The sequence below is a fragment of the Gadus macrocephalus genome, chromosome 11 (assembly GCF_031168955.1).
Source record: "Gadus macrocephalus chromosome 11, ASM3116895v1".
NCBI lineage: Eukaryota > Metazoa > Chordata > Actinopteri > Gadiformes > Gadidae > Gadus > Gadus macrocephalus.
Window position 1 is genome coordinate 14,889,354 of NC_082392.1, and position 21,018 is coordinate 14,910,371.

Here is a 21,018-nt window from a genome sequence, read left to right on the forward strand (position 1 = left end):
GGGTCTTATTATGTGACAATACTAGTTATCACACATAACCTGTTGGTGGAATGAGTGGGTTTGTGTAAAGATTACGAGATAAAGAGTGCAAGAAAGGAAAGAAAGGTGTTTCCGTCAGAAGGCATTGATGTCTCCCTGATTGGTCTATACATCTTGCAGTCCTAATTAGGCAGAGGAAGGATAAATAGAGAGGTGGAGTAATGCCAATGGCATTAGCTTTAATCAACTCTGAACCCCCACCCTCCCCAATACACAAACACAAACACAAACCCAAACAATGTGACGCCCATTATTTTAGCCAATGCTTCTTCATAGACAGATACAAACAAAAACACACACACACACACACACACACACACACTTGGACACCCACTGTCACCACCACAACCACAACAACAACAGGCCGATGCAGCTTTGTCTCCCCCACAGTAGCCAATACCAGACTTAAATCATTTCAGTCTTTCCCTCGTTTTAAATTACAACAATGAATTTACTGTGTGATCTGAGTCACAAAATGTGTCTGCTATCAAAACAGGGTTTATGTTCCGGTTTAACTTTGTCTAGACATGGCTTGCTGGATAAAAGTTGTGGATACTCGTAAATATCTTGACATGCCCTCTCTTCCTTAAATCTCAGTGCTGTAAGAGTCTCAGAGCAAAAGTATTTTTTTCTATAATTAATAAAGATAGTATATTATTATTATTATTATTATTATTATTATTATTATTATTATTATTATTATTATTATTATTATTATTATATATTATATATATAATTTAAACGATGGTAACAACTTGGTTGGATATTAGGAGAAACAGAATGATTCATTACAGTCGTAAACAAGGGGTAGGCGTTTTATAACCAGGCTGGAACCACGTTTCATTTGAAGGCGTGGGATTCTTAAATATACTCGTATTAAATTGCGATTATTATCCAATACACTGATAAAAACCATGGATATAAGTGCTAAACCTACTGAATACATAATGGGTGTGTTTAAGGGATACAGGGCCCCCTGCAGGCCATCAATTCAACTGTGCCCAGTCCTCCAAAAAATCCCAACAGCAACCCCCCATGCATATCGTAATATTTTATTCTTTAGATATTTAGTTCCATCCGTTTTTTATATTCATAGAATATGATGATTAATGTAAATTGCGTTATATACAAACAATTTCATCGTATAACACTGCTTATTTATTGCAAAGGTCTGTAATTTGATATCGCCTATCACACCGGTGCAATCTGTCCCTTTTCGGCCCCTGTATAACAACAAGGAAGTAAATCCGAAAAGTATTTCATTCAAACCGCACATTGTTTGGTGCATCGCGTATTCATATTGTTTTCAAAATGCGCAGAAGAACTGAAGGGCAAGATTCGAGTGGGGAATCTCGTAGGTCAGAAAGTAGGGTACGTAATGTAATTTGAAACACCTTCTTGCTTCCCCGTTTACCAACAATCAAACCTCCGTTCGCCACACTGTTTGGCGTTTAATACAACGTGTCACATAAGCACGTAATGCCAATCTCAGATAAGGACAGTTAAATGGCGATCAAGCCCCATCCTAGGTACATGGCTGCTTATGTTTTTGAGCCGACGCTTTTAAGCGGGTGTGCTGGTAAATTCGATTAGTGAAGTTGATCTCTGATTTGTAGGAATAAGTTAGAATCCACTTCGTATTGGTTGTTTTAAATGGTCACTGTTACTGTGATTGTGATCATTATTATTTAAAAAAACAAAACATTTTTCTACCAAGGATGCTGATCGTGTACAACCCATTCAAGCCGGGGACCAACGCTTCACCTACTGGTCCATCATCAAGAATATTGGAACTTGTTTGCTTTTCATCATCGCCGTACCACCGTTCCTCAACTATGCATCACTGCAGAGAGAAGGACAGTTACTACTGCCGAAAGGTTCCCAGCATATTCCATCCTTCGAAATATACACTTATCTCTATATAGAATTGACAGTTTTTTCCACCTTATACTGTCATCAGAAAATATTCCAATAATGGTGTGCAACATGCCTGGATGTTTGTACATTTGTGCGATTCTTGCCACTATGCACTTGTCTCAACATTTGAGTTGATCTCTCAATTCAAAAGAAAAATATTTTTTGGGTTATTTCTATATACATGCATTAGAATCTGTTCTTAACAGCCGTCTCTATTCTCTTCCAATGCAGAAGGACAGATCCTTGATGTCGGGCTTGGTCAAAAGATGCACCTATTATGTAAAGGACAAGGAAAACCAGTTGGTAATGGAACACTCATTAAACAATTTGTAAATCACAGGTTCATATTTTAGCCATATTATATCCATTACAGTCCATTGTTTTTGCTGCTTCATTGATTAACCATACTGCCATCGTTGTTTACAGTCATATTGGATGCCCCAACCGGAGCGTCTTCAGACATTTGGTATCATGTCCAAGAAAGTGTTGCTCCGCTGACAAAGGTGAGGAATTTACAGAAAATAATGATTATTAATATTTACAGTGGGATTTTTTTATTTTTTATTATTTGTGTATTATCAGGTTCATTCAAGAGATAGAAACCAAAATCAATTAAACATTCCATATTGTACTGCAAAAAATATTTTGATTTAGCTTCAAAACCAACTACGCAGTGGACTGCAGTCTGAGTATTTACAGTTCCGTTACCAAGGAGAGGTCATCAGAGGACTGTTGTTGTTGTAGTAGTGCTGCGGTATGCTGTCCAATGAGAACACAGCATTTGCAGAAAGCTGAGTCTGACAGACTGGCCGTCGCTGTCTGTTTGTCTGAAATACGACCCCCAATGAGGTCAGACTTGTTGTGGTTTCCGACGACCTACATCCAGCAACAACAGAAGCAGCAACATAATAATAAATGAATGAAGAAAGAACCGAGAACAAAGATGCAAGCATTTCCGAGCACATATAGACCTGTATGTTTTTTTCTTTGTTTTCTAATATGCAATATTTAAATTGCCTTAGATTCGAAAAAAATAAATTGACGGGGCAATGTCTCTCACATTAAAAGGCATAGCAACAGACCAACATTCACAGAAAGCATTTTGGAATAATTCTCGATGGCATAAAGTGCAATGTCTTATTTTCTTGTAAAGGACGCCAATGGCAGTGCTGCTAATGCAAGTTCATATGTGAAGCTAACAGCATCTAAACGTGTTACCTCTTTGTGTAGGTGTGCACCTATGACAGAATGGGCCTGGGCTTCAGCAAGAGAGTGATGCAGAACGAGAGCTCAGGAACCGAGAAGGTTTGGGGAATGTCCACCACTGGTCGGTGAGTCTGAGGCTTTTTGTTTGCAATGACATCATGGACTTATTTCAAAAGAAAGAAAAACCTGACTTAAATCTCAAGAGTGCTATCGTGTTCACCGCTAACACATGCATAATTGATCATTACATTAATACATTTATATTGTAAACAGGACATCACATGTGTCCTACTTCTTGTTCTAATGGGTGATGTTATGATGCAGTAATTCATTTTGTGCATCAGTAGTTGAAGCTAGTTTGGATTGTCCAGCAGTTCTGTTCTGGTCTGGTTATCCTGACCATCAGCGCTCCACTTTGTTACCTATGTGTTCTTTTTATCTTGTATACCAGGGGGTTGATTACCTGCGTCAAGGAGATAACATTTTCTGTGTTTGTTTGACCCTGTGGGAACAGAACATCTCAAATAGACATTCACGGAGTTGCACAAAATTGGTACTGGCTTTTGGCCGGGACTTGCTAACTGGCAAGTCCTTTATGGGCTCACTTACATGCCAGAGCATGTTTGTGTTCAGTTTGACGTGCTGAATACTGACATCCGAAATTTAAGTTATTGTCATTATAAAAGGTCTGGGTTTGGGTTGATGTAAGTGGAGCCACAGCCACCAATACACAGATGGGTAGTTAGAAAGAGATGGGGCTGCATTGTGTGAGATGAGGTAGTGTCTTTATGGAATATGTGTTGGTTGGTGCGTTGCAGTGAGAAATCCGACTCATCCCATATCTCATATCCCTCGCTTTACATTCAGCAGTGTTGGCTAAGTGGATATATGGCATCCGTTGTCCTCACCGCAGGCTATCCAGAAAGAAACAAAAAATAAAAAATGTAATATAACACTGCCCTTTTCTGACTGCAGTAAATCATCTTGTGGAAATGAGGACAAAGAAAACAATATTTTTGCAGTCATCTGTTTATCTTTTAGTTGTTTTGTTTTGTTTAATGGAGTCTCCCTCACGTGTCCGTAGGAAATTATTAAAGTGCAGTGTACGGAGTTTTAACGTCATTTGGCCCGGTTTCACCCTCCACAATTAGGAAACAGTTTAGGCTCCGCTGGTTTGCGACGTGCCCTGTTTTAAGGTTATTTTGTTGTTGTTACTTGACATTTATGTTGTACCACACCTAGAGTCTTCCTTGATATTATATTTCTACATTTTGTCTGCAGGATGGTGGATGATCTGCACCGTCTCCTTCGTGCGGCAGAGATCGACGGACCCTACATCCTGGTGGGCTCCGAGCTGGGAACGCTCAACGCCAGGTTCTACAGCCACATCCATGATGCGTGAGTCTAGTTGCCCCGGCAACCTGTCGGGAAGCTAAAGCCCAGGACAGCTAGTTAGTGCCTAGATGATACTTTTGACGTCATTATAAGATTAATTAGGGCGTTTTGAAATCCCTTGTCCAAAGCTAAACAGTGAATTATCTAAAAGGAATGAAAAAGCTATCGCATATTCCTTTTTTAATAGCATACAAACAGGTTAACAAATGCTGTACAACTTTAAATAACCACCACATAGGGGATACTGTATGGGATTTGTTTTCGTACTATATACTTATTATCGTGTATATTTCTGTACGTACACAATCTTTGCTCTATATACACTGCAGTACCTTCCTTAAATTTCCTATTTCACTTAACAACCTCCACCCCTGGCTAAATTGCACAGATATTCATTTTCGGAGAGCATCCATAAATCCTGAGCGTGTTCCGTCTCATCCATCCTCTGTGATTCACGGCGCAGTCAGCCGGGTTCCAGGTTTGATAGATTTACCGTTTGATTAGGCGTGATGTCACGGCCATTAAAGTGAGTCAATGAAGGCTGTGTCGAGTAGATGACACAGAGTGGAAATATGGCCCTCTGGACGTGGTCGCTGGTCATCAGTCTGGGCAGGTCACAGATTGGCAAATACACAGAAACTGTGGGTAGGACGACCCCATCCATCTCTCAGCCCACGACCGCTCAGGCCAGAGTGCAAGAGTCTTACTGTGTGTGTGTGTGTGTGTGTGTGTGTGTGTGTGTGTGTGTGTGTGTGTGTGTGTGTGTGTGTGTGTGTGTGTGGTCATGTTCACGTGTGTGTATGTTCACGTGTGTTCTTTTGTGTGTGTGTCAAATCCATGTGTGTGCGTGCTTGTCCTCTCTGTGTCCCCCAAGGTTTGTGTCGGACCTGGTTCTGATTGATCCTATCCCGGAGGACGTGTTTGAGGAGGACCAATGGAAGGAGTACTGGTGAGTTGATACGCCTCCCTCCATGGGGGGGAGGGGGTGGGTGGGCGGGGGGGAGGAACAGGGACATTGGGACTTGTTTCTTTGAAAATAAAATGAGCCAGAAAAGGAATTGGCAAGCCGGAGATAGGAACACTGGATCGTGTTCTATGTGCAGCAGTCGGGCCTCGGGGCGTGTGCTGATTGGCCTTGTGCTGACAACTCATCCTGCCTGATTTGTCTTGTTGGGCGGGGCTCATTAAAAACATTCATTCATTCCAGGGGCCCCAGAAATTCATTAGTGGATGGTAATCGCAGCAGGCAGACATATTATTGTTTGTTTTTGTGTTGGGGTGACTTGTTTGTAACGAATAATGAATTAGAGTAGTGGTAGTTTTCTAAAACATTACAAGGCAAGCCATTAGCGCTCGCATGCCATATTATGTGTTTGCTGCAGTCTAGATGGTTTGTTAATGATTTTAGGATGACTATCAGTAAAAATGTTGACTAAATGAACTGTTACTTTGCAGTCAATTTTACAATCATTCAAACCATTTAACGGCAAATAAAGCTCTTAACCATCAACTGAAATCAGCTATTGATTTGTGTAATTTGGGTTTCAGAATATTGCAGAACCTGCAAGCTCTAAGTGTCACAGAGTCCAAATATCCGTCCCCTTCAGCATAAAGACAGGAAGTAGTCAATGATGTTCAGACCATGCCCTAGCCAGTTTGGCAGAGCTCAATCTTTTAGAGATTCCAGGTCACTAACATCCGCAGCACAGTGGTTACATAATGATGCGCTAACTCTGATAAGAAATAGATGGAGAAATGGGGAACAGAAAATGTGCCTAATTTGTATGTGACTTTAAGTAGAGCAGCCCCAGTTGTCAGGGATACGTTTCCAATTATTCTTGCTGATTAATAGCCATTGGTTTAACTGTCGATATGACAGCGCAGCCGCAATCCAATTACTCCCACCGGGTGGCTGTGGAAGGGGCAAAGAAAGGGAGAACACTTGCATTTACATTGTAGAAGAACACAATTCGATCAGGGGAGGATGGGCTGGCTGCGGCACGATTGCGGATTACGTGTGAGGACATTTCCGGGATATGACCGATGGAGACGTAGACACAGATCTCAATTTATACGGCGGTGGTTCTCAACTCGCCTCAGGAACCACAAGTGTCATTAGTCCTTTCCAATATTGCAGTAATAAACAAGGCCTTGAAGTAATGTTTAAAAGTATTGAGCAAACAAAAAGCAACAAATGGGGCTCAACTCGGGCCTTCTGTCTACAGATGGAGGTTTGGCATATGCTCTGCGACCCAACCAAAATGCCCCATTGACCCACGTCTGGGTCCTGACCCAAGGGGATCAAGGTCACGCAGGTCATGAGTGACGGTGTTCTGGGATGTCTCTGGCTCTCTCACAAAGACGCTTTACTTCAGCTGCTCTCTCACATTTGGATAGACCACCTGCTGGGCGTGTCTACCTTAGTTTTTCCCTCGGTAGATGAATGGGTATTTTGCGATCAGCCTCGGTGCATATGTCATCCAGCGGGTGATGCGTTGGTGGTGGTGGTGGTGTTGGTGGGGTTGGGCTTCAGCTGTACCTGACGATGAGGAGGGAGGATGGGGGTTGATGGGAAGACGCTATCAGCAGGGTGTTGGGGACCAGAGGATTTACACATCAAAGACCAAAGTCATTAACGGCGGCTCACGCCCCAGAATGAGTTCTGTTATATCCTGTAAAATAGATCTCCCGAGAAATGTTTCTCTCTCGCTCTCTCTCCCGCTCTCTTTCTTCATATGTGTGTGTGTGTGTGTGTGTCCCTGCCTCCGTGCATGTGTCCTTGTTGTGTAGGGGGGTTTGGGGGTTTAATCATAACTGTCCTATTGGGGATTTCCTTTTTTAATGTGGCTGCACGTAGCTCTGATTTCGTCTTCGTGTTCTCCAGTGTATGTGTTCACATCTCCCCAGAGAAGTGTGTGTGTGTGTGTGTGAGTGTGTATATGATAGAAAAAGGGAAGCTACAGGCATGGGATCAGCACCCTGCCCTTATTTAAAGCCCATCTGTTTAGGTCAAATTGAAGAGGAGAGTCTTTTCAGTGGTTTTTCTCATCAACGGGCTGCTGGCCTGCCTATGGTTTCAGTGTCACCTTTTTTGCAGTAGATGTAAACAGGGTTATGTTGAGCTGTAACAACCTTGCGTTTTGTGGAATAACCACACACTACAAAATATGAGCCTTTCTTTCCTTCTACACTCTTTTAAATCAATGTCAACTCCTGATAGCGTTACTTTAATTACCTCCCCGGTAAGTAAGGGCAGTATGTCTTGATGTCCTTGCACTGAACATGATGGTTTTGACCAGCGTAGAGAGCAGGACCTGTCTGGATTAATGTTTTTTATGCAGGAACGTTTGCTAAAATGTACATTATAGTCACCTTTATATAATCCATTGGGATATGGGTGTCTGTGTGTGGGCTTATGTCCCATTGCATGTGTGTGAGTGAATCGGAGAGAGGATTTCAAAATGATTTGCCCCATGGGGCGATATTCGCTTGGAGACACTCACTGCTCTGAACCGTCCTCCTAATGGGAAGCTCCTCACATGGTAATGAATGCTGATTGATTGGTCGCTGCCCGTCTTAATGCACCATGAACGTGTTAAACACCACACGCACACCGCTCTCATTATGCCACACAATTCTTTCCTGTCCACGTATCACAGAGGCATCGGAGAAGCTCATGGGTTTTACCGAAACGCAAGTTCCCCTCTCTTATGAGTTGTGTACGTCAGCTAACAACATCCAAGATGGGAGAATAATAAGGAGCTTTGTCACAAAGAATTGTACAAAACCACATCAGAGAGAAGTCAGAAGTCCCGCTTCTTCTTTTGCGTCTGGCTACTAAACCCAGACATTCATGCTACCACACAATTTTTTTTTTTTCTGGCAGAAAGTTTCTGTACAAAATATTTGCAACCATGCACATGCATTTTACACAATGTTGACTGAGGATATTGCCACGCTAAGTTCTCCACATCGCTGTGACCATAGTTCCTTCTGTTCCACCGTCGTTCCACCACTAACCAAACATTACGACGACACACACAGAGTGGCATAGTTTGCAAGGACACAGATGAGTTAATTTGCTGTGTCTGATTGTGTCGGTGAATCATCTTCCAGTGGACATACGCAACTTGTTTTGCCTCTCACCTTTGCTGGCTCCACAGTTCCTTCCCTATGCCTGTTACTTTGACAACCCCTCTCTGCTTGCTGTAGCTACTGTTTCATTGGAAGTGCTCTATAATATGCTAAGTGGAGTTCAAAAGTACAAAGAGATTCTGCCCATCGCCACTGCAATTTACGGAATGCCATTAGCGATGGTATTTTATGAGCGCAACTGTGGAAGGCAACGCACGGTAATGTTCCTCAGCTATAATGTAGTCTTACCTGTGGAAATGTCAACGCGAGTGGTGGAGGGGGGGGACAGCCATTTTAATTTTCTCTAGCGCCTACCCCTTTCCATTGTGCCTGGATTTGAAACACTCCCATCCTGCCTATACAGTAGCTAATTGAAAACCTTGAGTGCTTAGCATTACATAACCTTTGCTGAAAGCTCTCCTACCCTCAAACTCTCTCGCTCTATTTTTCTCTCGCCAGAGTGGGCTCTCTGACAGAGAGCTCAGATTGCAAGCAGGAAAGTAAGTGTAGTTTAGTTGCAGCAGAAGTTGTGAGGCAAAAGAACTCCACCAACCCCACTTTCCGCTGGCTTATGCTCCCTGTGAGCTGTATTTAAATAATCCGCTGGAGTAAAGCTCTTCTCCAGCCCCAGCCTCCCCATCTCTCAGGGACCATGCACCAATATTGGCATCTGGTTGGAGGCGAAGAGGTGATGCTGTGAGAGAACATGGGGACCAGTAATTCAGATGAAGAGCGGGCTTAGCTTGGCAGAATGTGGTGCTGTGTGAGTTTCTTTAGGACTAGGCCGAGGTGAATATCTAAGGTCAGACGTTAAATGTTTGGTTGTGTTATTGTATGTATGTGAGTTTAAACATTGATACTGCGTGAATGCTGAAACGCGGCACTTCCTAAATAAGCCTAGCATGGTTGAGACCAGACCTATCTCTCTCTCTTGCTCTCCCCCCATCCGCCCTCAAAGAGAAACCTCCCTGTGGCGGGAATGCCAATTAATTGAAATTAGCACACCTGTAAGTGAAACGCAACTAATGAAGCTCTGGTGCCGTGGGCCCTGTGTGTTTACCCCGCCTGCAGGGTAATCCATACAGACTCGGGGCTGGTTGGGTGTATCGATCGTGTTAATATTCTCCAAGCAAGGCTGTATTTTTAATGAGACGTCGCGGTGCTAGAGTGACACCATGTGGCCACAGTGTGTGCTGCAGAGTTTTTAACTTTGTTTTGGTGCTGCAGCGTTTTTTACTTTTTAACTGGACTGATGGATTGTTCTCTGAAATCTCAAAATACATTTTCTCAAGATTTTGTTATTGCCATTTTGGATGAGACAAAATTGAAAGTCTAGGCCAGTGTTTTATAAAATTATACCGTAACCTAAGATTACTGCACCTATTCATATAATATCACCTTTTGCTATTACTTCAGCTCTCTCTCTGTATCTGTCTCTCTGTCTCTCTGCTCTAATAGGTAATGGTGCTTTTGTGTATAGCTGTGTATAATATTCCCCACTATTTCTGTTTAAAGGCCGGTTGGCCTTCATGAATTATAGAGGGTTTCACCATAGCCTCTGTTCCATCAGATGTTGATCATGTAAAATGGATGATGTGCTGTTCATGTATTCACCACTAGCCTAAAATCAGAGCATCATATTTCCAGTTTACACAAGAAAACACGAAAAGGGGCCTAGTTACACCTTGTGTGTCCTGTTATTCACAAAGATATTCTACTGAAACTCATTTGAGCAAGTAGATGAAGCTCTCAGAAGGGGATTTTAATGAGCCTTTACAGACAGTTTACAACTGCTGGATGAGTTTGTGATCCTCAATTAAGCATTTAAAAATCCCCGCCTCCAGCAACATGATTGGTCCCAACAAACATGAAGCGAATGAGGGTGAAACGCCCCGTTCACCCAGATATGCGCCAGTCTTCCATACTACTTTAGATTATTTATCTAAAATCTGATTGGTATCACCAACACCACTACATAACGGCATATATTCCAAAAAACGTGCCACTTGACGTAGCCCCCTTTTCCTCTTAAAAGCAATCCACCCCCTGTGCCATAGTTGACTATAAAGCGCTCTGGTACGAAACCCCGGGGCGGTGTTGTATTTTAGCTGAGCCGCGTGTAATAGTCCATGTTGAAATGTTCGCGGCGGGCGCTAATGGTGAGCGGGGGAGCCCGTGTAATGGTGAGCGGGGGAGCCCGTGTAATGGTGAGCGGGGGAGCCCGTGTAATGGTGAGCGGGGGAGCCCGTGTAATGGTGAGCGGGGGAGCCCGTGTAATGGTCGCTGTCGTGGCGCTGAGCCGCACTCGCAGGTAACGGGAGGCCTCGCATGTGTGATGAGATGGTAATGAGGGGGGTGGTGGAGGGGGGGAGGTGGGTGGTGGAGGAGTTGGGTGGTGACGGGTGGTGGTGGGGGAGGTGATGGAGCCTTAGCCTTATCGCTACAGGGCCAAATTCCGACAGTGAATTGCGCGGCGGTAACAAAAAAAGTAACAGAGCAGTCCATTCAGCCTGCACTAATCCAGATGGGAAAGTCAAACAGCAGAAAGTCCGCCGCGGCACAAACTCATTTCATCACTTTATTAATTTAGATATTGCCTCCTTGCTCCTGCAGGGGGGGGGGGGGGGGGGGTAGTTTTTGTGTGTGTGTGTGTGTGTGTGTGTGTGTGTGTGTGTGTGTGTGTGTGTGTGTGTGTGTGTGTGTGTGTGTGTGTGTGTGTGTGTGTGTGTGTGTGTGTGTGTGTGTGTGAGTGTGTGAAAGCGAGGGAGAGAGAGACCCCCTCCTGAAATGACCAACATGGGCGAGGTGTTTTGCTCTACATGCTCTCCCCTCCCCAATACTTCGTCTGCATCCGTTATCTGCTTAATTCATCCCGCCAATCTTGGCTGTCTTTACCCACTAAATTTCCCTTTGACACGCATGCCTTGCTCTGCATAATCCTCACTCCGGGGCAGAATTAAAAATGGAGAAAGAAGAGGAGGGAATAGGACAGGTGGCTGGAGAATCCTTCAAGTAACGCTGAATGCCAGACCCGGGAACGATTTGACCAGATCCAAACTGTCTGTCTGCCTGTCTGCCTGTCTGTGTGTCTGTGTGTCTGTGTGTGGGTGGTGGGGGTGGGCTGGTCCGATAGGGAAAGAGCGTGTTTTTCTCTCTCTCCCGGAATCAAGGGAAGAAGGGGTGACAGGTGGAAAATGTGCGGAGGCTGAAACGTCCCTAAAGAGCTGGGTCGAGGAGTGGCTTCTAAATTGCGATGGCGGCGAATGACTGCAGGGGGAGAAGCGGGTGGCCAAGGCAGATGAGAATGTCAGAATGTCACTCTCCTGAGGTCTGATTTGAAAAGTTTCCGTCTGCGGAAAGGAGAAAATAAGGCCCACGTGTTCCTTTCTTCCTACACCTCTTTCCTTTTCTTCCTTTTCTTCCTTTTCTTTCTTTCTTTCTTTCTTTCTTTCTTTCTTTCTTTCTTTCTTTCTTTCTTTCTTTCTTTCTTTCTTTCTTTCTTTCTTTCTTTCTTTCTTTCTTTCTTTCTTTCTTTCTTTCTTTCTTTCTTTCTTTCTTTCTTACCACCTTCTTCCCCCAGTCTGTGATTACAACTGGCCTGCAGGGAGGTCTTGTGGACGTGTTTATCTGCGAGGGTCTGTTCACAGCCCTTCGATCAGCCGAGCACCACCCCCCACCTCCTCTCGCTCTATCTGACCGCTCGGCATTTACATGCTTGGCCAGAGCACGGCTTGACGTTTCAACTGGCGGCAAATGTGTCCTCCTACCGTTTTAATGGATCTCTGCTCGGTGCTTAGTTGGTTTTCGTCGTGCGATCCCAGGCTCGATGAGAAGAAGGCCAGAGTCCACCCGAGCAAGTAGTTCTGGGAACATGGCTGCCGTCACACTCTGGGTTCAGAATGGCCTTTGACAGAAGGCTGGAGACCGAAGATAACTCACAGCCCCTTTTGGATCACCGGAGTCAAGTGGCATTGCGAACACAAACCGAATGACGTTTGCAAATACAACTTAGTGTGTCGTCACACGTTATTAATGATCAAAGGCCTTGTTATAGGACAATGCCGGGCATGGTGATCAAAGCTCTCCAGACTTCATTGCAACAACTGGAACATTATAATTTTTTCAGAATGACTCCCTTGTACTGATTCTGCCGGAGAGCATTTAGCACTCGTGCACCTTTTGTAATCAATATGAGTGTTACATGTCACCCCTATGTATCACCATACTCATCATACTCTCACAAGTACTCTTATCACAAATACCAAAATATTGCTATCGTAACCTTTGTGGCAGATGCATGCTCTAAATGCTCTCAGGCAGAATCTCTACTAAAATACATCACATGGTTATTTTGACAAATGGTATTGGTTACATATTCAGATATTGGTAATGATATCGGTTTAGTCACCAATCGGAACAGACTGGTTACAGGTCTTTGAGTGGAGCCTGGAGACACTGGTGACGATGTTTTGATCACCCCTTACCGGGGGGGGGGTCTTTTACACTCAAGCGGAGGGCCGGGCGTGTGGCCGCTCTGCTCTCCTTTGACGCCAGCATGAAACGCTGTGCTGAGGCTGTCGGAGGAGAGCCGATTTCAACCCCAGCCCGGGTTTGGCCCCAGAACAGTGCACACCGGGGCCCCTGTCCCCGTATCTTGGGAGTCAGAGAACGTCCTTGATGTCGAGCAGCGGTGGAGGGGTTGATCCACAGCGTGTCGCCGCCCCGCACGGCCCTCTCTCCGCGGCGGCGGCGGCCCCGGGTAGGCACTATTGATTGAGCTCCGCAGGCCGAGACCGGCCAATTCAGAGCACCACTGAGCCGAAACCGATTGGTCTTCCCGAGTTACAAAATCCCGGCTCTCTTCTGCTTTTCTGCTTCTCCTTCGGCGGCTCATCTGACGCAGAAGAAAATCTTTCTTTTAGTTAAATGTCTCCATGGAGAAAGTTTTTTTTGGGGGGGGGGGGGGATTCGGTTCTTGGAGGAGGAGGACATTCATGGTTGACCTCTGTGTGGTCCTGGCCTTGATTCGGTTTCACCTTTGTCGTTTCTGCCAGCTTTGATTAAGTTTTAATCCGATGTATTGATTTAGTTTTCTTAAGAATGAGAACAAGTCAAAGCGATTGACCTTCACTCAATGCACTGATCGCAGGTCATATATTCGGGACATAAGGTGTTCATTTAGATTGACCCAGTGTGTAACTGCTCCCGTGTGTTCCTGCAGGTACGGTAAACTGCTGCCCTCGCTCCAGGCCAGGCAGTTCTCGGCGGCGACGGGACTGAGTCGCATGCTCATCATCCTGGGCGTCATGGAGCCCGCCATCACTGGAGATGGCGTCGCTGAGGACGTCGTACAGCGCCAGGTGAGGCTCAGGCATATACACACACATGTGTGTCTAGGCACGCATCCACTCACACACAGGCACACATTCACACACACAGGCACACATTCACACACACAGGCACACATTAACACACACACACAAGTATTTGTAAGTCATGAGTCCCAAATTGTGTGCCCAAATTTTAAAGGAACTCTAATGGTGTGAGGGAACAGAAAGGTTCAAAATACTCAAAGGTATCTCAAAACCTTGCACTTATGTTTAGTCTCCAACTGTGCGAATGTATTACCTGATTAATAATTACTTTTGTTTGTATTATAATACATAAACAATTATTATGATACCGCTGAAGATCACTCTAGTGATTTGTAGTCAGAGACATTTTACACGTACTTTGCACATGAGTTTGTTGGTAGTAGTGTCTCTATTCTGCCACATGGTGGTGCTGGTGCCAGAACAATAATGACTGCAGTGGGGAAACCGATCTGTGCTGAGAATATGGAGAGGGGGGAAGAGAATCATCATCACAAACCCTATCATCACAGTTTTTGAGCCCCCCCCAAGATACGGCGAATGAGAATAAACCCGTTTGCAGACGTTTCCGTGACATCACAAACGTCCTCACTGTATATCTTGGGATGCATGCTATATTGTAAACCCCAGGTTCTGACAGGTCATTGTAAATAATGTTTTTCTTGGAAGGCCATTAATATTGACTAGTACAGACCTTCCCCACAGACAGCGGTGTATATTGCAGATGAGTTCTTGGGTTGGGTGGATGATTCCACAAGCCGCTGTCACCGCTGAGCTGGGCACTAAATCTGTTTTAAATGGTAAAGTGGCCACGTGTCGTCAGGCCTTGTACTCATTTTAGTCGACTTGTTTTGCGAAGCGCCACCGACAGAGCAGCAGCTATTGCTTTTGATGATGAACAACAGCCAATTTCCCCCCGCCGCCTCGGCGGCCAAAACGGTCTGTAAAGGCGTGGTTTTAAGTGGGAAACAATACATTTCACAAAGGGGTTTCTTGTTCTTTTTCACTGGAGTGGGGAAAGAGCGGTTGAGATGGAAGATCAGTGAGTGCTAATTGTAAAGCTAATCGCACCAGATTTTACACTTGAAACATGGGTTACTAAACAATGTCTGCTTCAATATTTTGTTACCTAGTGGTCCAGTACCACCCACTGGTTTAACGGCATTTGGATGGTTGGCCTTTTTTAATTATATTTCTTTATTTTCTGCTTAGAATGTCTTACATTGGTTGGCAAGGAGATGAGGACATCATTGTGCTTTAATTCTCTAAGGAATGGAAAAAAAGGTGTCTACCAATAGCTTAGTGACGGTCATCACACACACACACACACACACACACACACACACACACACACACACACACACACACACACACACACACACACACACACACACACACACACACACACACACACACACACACACACACACACACACACACACACACACACACACACACACACACACACTGAATTCAATAGAGCATGCAGTCCATTTCTCAAGGGCATGTTCTGTGACCACTGCTTAATTGAACTGGAGCAGAATTGTTTGCTGCTATGTTAATGGCACCCGAGTTATCTCCCCTCATCACATGCGAGAGATATATATGCACACACATACAGTGACTGTTTCATTTCAGTGTCAATATCTGTTCTTCTACCGGCAGAAATTAACAACTGGAGAATTACGATAATTTATTTTTTATTACTTTCAATGTGTAAGCTTAAATAAAACATTGTCAATTAAGTTTTGGGGAAGTGGACAAAAAAAAGAGGGGTTAATACAGGTTATTTTCAGGAAATTGGATACCTGAACCTTTCTTTGGTGAAATTCGTAATGCATCGATCCATTTTGTCTCATTCTGTTTCCATAGAAGTACTTCCTGAGTAACCCCGCCCACCAGAGCAGTGCCGTGGACGAGCATTACTTCCTGAACGAGAGTGCGGCTCAAGTGAGGTCGGGAAACAACAGCAACCACAACAACACTCAGAGCGACTGAAGTCACAAGCGTACTGTGTAGCGCTCCATATCGGTGCATATTTGTTATCTAACATGCCTAAATGGGTCAGTAAATAACAAAAAACTAAATGTTGTGCGCTCTTCTTCAGGGACATCACAAAGTTCAAACCCCTCTCTACGAGGACGTCTGTGAGCGTGATCACCGGAGAGTCTTTCGACAGCCAGATTCCAGAGCATCTGAACCAGGTGGAGACGCCTTCCCTCCGCCCTGCTGCAGGCGTGTCCGAGCTGTACAACACCGACCTCAACGGGCCAACAGGCGGTCGTAACCGATGTACATGGAAAACTGATGTGAATGTCTTATCTTTCTTCTTTTTTTCGTTTTTTTCACGGCAGATGGTGGCGAAACTTCAAAAGAAGTTTCTGGGTGAATCATATCCATCGGCCAATCACGTTGGGATCGGAGGTGTGGACCGGCGAATGATCTACCAGAGACCATCTGTCATCAGTCAGCACTTGAGGAGCGTGGTGAGGCAGCGACAGTCCAGGCAGCAGAGCGAGTAACGTGACCTGGCCTACATTTCATACATGCATCACGAATCTGAGGAACTGCTATCGTTTGTTGCTGCCTGTTACTTTTTTTTTTTTCTATACTATTGGCTGCCTCAGACGGTGCGGCAGATATCTGAAGTGAATATCAATGTGAATATATTGAGTTTTATGTGCGAGTTTTAAAAATCCTCACCAATTAAACCTTTTACACAGTACTTCATGCTTTCTTTGTCTCATCTGAGCCAAATGCATACGGGCCAATTGCATTTGAAGGCCTGAATCAAGGCTCACTGCTTTGAAACTATGATAGGGACATATGGTTTGATGATAGTGAGCAGTGTTTGGAAAATAGTGTCTGAAGGTATTAAAAATGAGAAGTTGCTTGAATATATCTAATTTTTTTGCTAGAGACTGTCCTTTTATACTGGTGTGGTATAGTGTTAACTTAAATATTTATTTGGTTATGTCTACATTACTGAAGTTTAAACAGTACACAAACATCATTATTTCAACCTCTTTAAGGTTCTTTAAGGCCATTCATGTGAATTTTACAGCGGTTACATTGAATCGTTATTTACTGAAAGAAAAGACCAGACGACACTGAATTATCCTGAGGATTTAAGTTTAATTATGACACCACATCAAAATAAAAATTTCCAACAGATCTGGAATTTTATTCCATCCATATACATGCATAGCAACAACGTTTGTTAAGAAACATTTTTCTCCCATAATTAGGACATTGGAATGATCATTTTACATCAGGTACCCCACTGACAGTCCCACCCATTCTGCTCATCAGCAATAAACTTAATTCTTGTACAATTCACTTTTTTTTTCTCTCCCAATGGGGTTTCAAATAATTATATGCACAATTCCCCCATTTCATAATACTGCTTTTTAGTAACGTTCCCTCATTTACAAAGTATTGCATTGAGAGCAAAAAATTCCAAAAAGGGAGATCAAAGAATATCATTCAACAGAAATACGAGTACTATACAAGAATGCTGCCATCTTCATGAGAACATCCACATCTGAGTTGAAGATAAGAGACAGGGACAAACAGCCACATATGTATGCAAAGCCATGTGTATATGCCAAACGATGTCAGATGCTGGGTATGCATGTGAGCCCACTAAATCACCTCAAAATGGTGATTCTTATTTTATTTTATTTTTTTAAGGCTAACAATTTCATTAGTAGCAAACCGCAAGTGACATTTTGAACATATACAAAAAACTGGTACAGCAAATAAGAATACACAAGTGCCTCAGTAGCTATTTTTGTGTCTAAAATGCATCTTGTCTTCATGTTCTGTCTATTGTTTCATTGAGCCTACATTACAGTGTAAACGATATGTGTGCTACACAAGAATGACTATACAATAACGTTACAAACAACTCTGATATAAATTTCATTTTGAATTTAAATTAAAATCACTACTCCTATTAATACTGATTGTAAAATAAATAAATGTGAAAGTGGCACCAATATTATTCTCGATTCATTTTCCATTTTTTTTCTTTTTCAAACAATTGATTTTGCATTTTTAAGTCTTAAAACGATGAAAGAAGAAGCTTCTCTTGATTGTCCACAAGCAGCATTAAGAACTGCAAGATGCTCTATTCCAGACACAACAGTTTACCAAAATGGAAGAAGAAAAAAAGGGGGGGGGAGGGTAGGGGAGTTGGTTGGGCAAAAGTTAGGGGACGCTATGGTGACGGGTGAAAGAAGAAAAAGAAGCGCTCTCCCTCTTCCGGGACTTATTTGACGTGCTCCGCCGCGTGTGACGAGCAGTAGAACTTCTTGTGGGTGATAAAGTTTGACAGATTGTTGAACTGGATGTCACAGAGGCGGCAGTACTTGCCGCTCCCGGGGGCCTGTGACGACCCGTTCACACCTTTATTGGCCGCGGGCGGGGCTTCCGCGCCGGGTGACTTGGCCGTGGGCGACACGTTCTCGTTGGAGTCGGCCGTGTTCTCAGTGCCCCACGTGGGCGAGGGATTGGTGGAGTGGCCATCTGGCTGCTGGGGGTTATGGGACTGGTTCTCCTGCTGGGGTGGCGCCGTTCCCGAGCGCTCCTCGGGCTTGTGCCCCCCATTGACGATGATCATGCCCCTGTTCTTGGGCAGCAGGGGGAGTGGCTCCTTGCCAGGGTGGGGGCAGCCATTAGCAGCAGCCGGCTGGGGCTGCTCTCTGGGGGTCCCGGCCTCTCCCCCCCCTCCCCCGTTGACGCTCTGCTCCGGTTCCCCGGGCTCCCCCGGGATCACTGCGCCGCTCGTCACGTAGTCGGTCGGCTTTATCCCGAAATACGGCGAGATCTGCTCGGCGCCTTTTACCTTCTTTATTGCTCCGGGGTAAAGGCAGTGGGGCAAAAACATGCTCTTGCTCTCGTCCTTTGAGGGGAGGAGCTGGGGCTCGGTGAACGGCTGCAGCCCGGGAAGCGGCCCCAGGTGAGGGGGGAACATGCCTCCGTTCTGCACCATCATCTTCCCGTTGCCGTTCTTCTCGCACTTGCCCGGGCTCTTGGCGTAGACGTCGTCGGCGGCGCTGCTGTTGTTGCCATCGCCCTTCACATCTGGGAACAAGGCGGCGGGCTCCAGGCTGCCCGCCTCGCCGTGCTGCTGCTGAACCGCTGCTGCCGCCGCGGCGACAGCTGTGACGGGGCAAAAGTTCTGTTTGTGTGCGAGATAGTTCTCTACTTTGTTAAAACTTATCTTGCATACTGTACATTCGTGGTAGTCCAACAGTCTTTTCGGGGAGTTACATGTCTTGTCCGGGACGGGCGAGCACTTTTTGCTGAGGTCGATCGGGGCGTCCATCTCCTGCGGCTCGCCGCTACTGCACTTGGGCGGCAGGACGGACTTGGTGACCGTGAGCGAGGCCTCCAGGTGCTTGGGCACCATGCCCGGGAACACGTCGCACCGGGGATGAAAGCGCTCGGCCATGCCCTCCACGGCCTCCTGGGACGTGCAGGGGTTCCCCATCGGGGGGAAGCCCTGCTGCTGACCCATGGGCGGCCTGAGGTGCTCCTGGTCCGGCAGGCACATCTCGTACATCTTCCTGCGCTTGCGGGTCCTCATGGTCCTCTGCATGGAGGGCACCTTGTTGGCGGACATGCGCTTCATGGGCGGGTCGTGGCGCGTGGCGCAGTAGTACTGCTTGTGCACCATGAAGGTCTCGTGCCGGCTGAACGTGATGTTGCAGGCCTCGCAGGTGGTCTTGTTGGGGTCGTTGTCGCTCTCCACCAGGCCCGTGCTGGGGCTCTTGCCTTCCATCTGCTTGCCGTTAACCCTCTCCTCGGTGCCGGTCGGGGTGGTGACCTTCTTCAGCGCTCCGGGTAGCTCTTTGTCGGGCCCTTTGCCCCCGGCGTTGATCATGTCTAAAACGCTGGAGTTCAGACAAGCTGACTGCATGAGGTGGCTGTCGGTCTCCGTGGAGTGGCAGCCGGCCAGGATGCTCACTGAACTGTGGCCGTTGTTCGGGCTCACTGCCTCGGGAACCTTGTCCGACAGGCTGGAGAAATCGGGAGACTTTGCCATGTGCTGCCAGCGGCTGTTGCAGTAGTGCTTTTTGTGGACCAAGTAGTTGTCCAGGTTGTTGAAGGTGATATTGCATTCGAAACAGGTAGCCCCTTTGGGCATGAGGGGGCTGTAGATGACAGGGGGATAGCTGTTTCCTCCGTGGCGGAGCCTCCGATGAACAAGCTCTGACATTTTCGCGAGGATCTCTGAGGCCTGCGGGACCACGGAAATGTCCTGGGAGAACGCAAACTGAGACAAGAAGGGGCCCATGGGGAAGGTGGGCATGTTGTGCTGCACGGGGGACGAGGCCAGCCGCGGGCTGGAGGGCTCAGACTTGATCCTGGTGTAAGAGAAGCTGGCTTTGCTGCCCGGGTGGGCCTCTCCCTTCTGCATAGACAGCATTGGCTTCTTCTCAGCCTTGTCGACCTCCCCCTCCGTGTTCGTCTCCTTGGTGAGGGTCCCTTTGGGGCTTCCGAGCAGCGCGTCCTTCCTGTGGGCCAGCTCGGTGCGGGCGTGATGCTGCTGGAGGCTGTCCTCTGGACCCCGGGGGGAGAGCTCGGTGCCGTCGGCGTCCCTGTGAAGTTTGTTGCCGTGCCCGTGTAAGTCCTGATGCTGTAAGAGTTCCCTGTGGCTCTGGAAGCTGATATGGCAGTGATTGCATCTAAAGGCCGCCTGTGACAGGTGAGACATGATGTGATGCTGGAATGTAATAAGGGAATCTGCCGTGTAGTTGCAGATTGTGCATTTCAAGTTGGTGCCAGGAGGGATGCTCTCTTCCATTTTGACACCTTGGGAGATAAAAGAGAAATGCTCAGAACCTCAGCGCTTCCAACTCCTCCTTCAGAGTTAACGTCAGACAACCATCAAATGGCGTTGCATAATGCTCAGCCTATTCCTTCTTCTGGCAGATATATTTTTTAA

At 45.8% G+C, this 21,018-nt stretch overlaps 2 protein-coding genes across 2 annotated transcripts in view; one reads left to right on the forward strand and one right to left on the reverse strand.

Annotated features, from left to right (window-relative positions):
* Positions 1-1,227: 1,227 nt before the first annotated feature.
* si:dkey-122a22.2 (uncharacterized) lies at positions 1,228-18,066 on the forward strand. The gene is made up of 11 exons (XM_060064767.1): positions 1,228-1,410; positions 1,757-1,916; positions 2,188-2,259; positions 2,383-2,459; positions 3,187-3,287; positions 4,444-4,560; positions 5,432-5,506; positions 13,913-14,051; positions 15,936-16,018; positions 16,171-16,267; positions 16,418-18,066. Exons 1-11 carry the CDS (start codon positions 1,351-1,353, stop codon positions 16,583-16,585), a joined length of 1,149 nt encoding a protein of 382 aa, XP_059920750.1. The 5' UTR covers positions 1,228-1,350; the 3' UTR covers positions 16,586-18,066.
* zfpm2a (zinc finger protein, FOG family member 2a) overlaps positions 17,363-21,018 on the reverse strand; it is a 46,961-nt gene continuing 43,305 nt past the window's right edge. The window contains exon 4 of the mRNA XM_060064766.1: positions 17,363-20,885. Within this exon, the coding sequence (XP_059920749.1) occupies positions 18,337-20,885 (2,549 nt within the window). The 3' untranslated portion in view covers positions 17,363-18,336. The remainder of the gene's footprint in view (positions 20,886-21,018) is intronic.

Bases quoted from the DNA above. Each gene is read 5' to 3' on its own strand.
- si:dkey-122a22.2 (XM_060064767.1), top strand. From the start codon at position 1,351: ATGCGCAGAAGAACTGAAGGGCAAGATTCGAGTGGGGAATCTCGTAGG. The intron at 4,561-5,431 runs GTGAGTCTAGTT...GTGTCCCCCAAG, and splicing joins TACAGCCACATCCATGATGC to GTTTGTGTCGGACCTGGTTC. The intron at 16,019-16,170 runs GTCGGGAAACAA...GCTCTTCTTCAG, and splicing joins GAGAGTGCGGCTCAAGTGAG to GGACATCACAAAGTTCAAAC.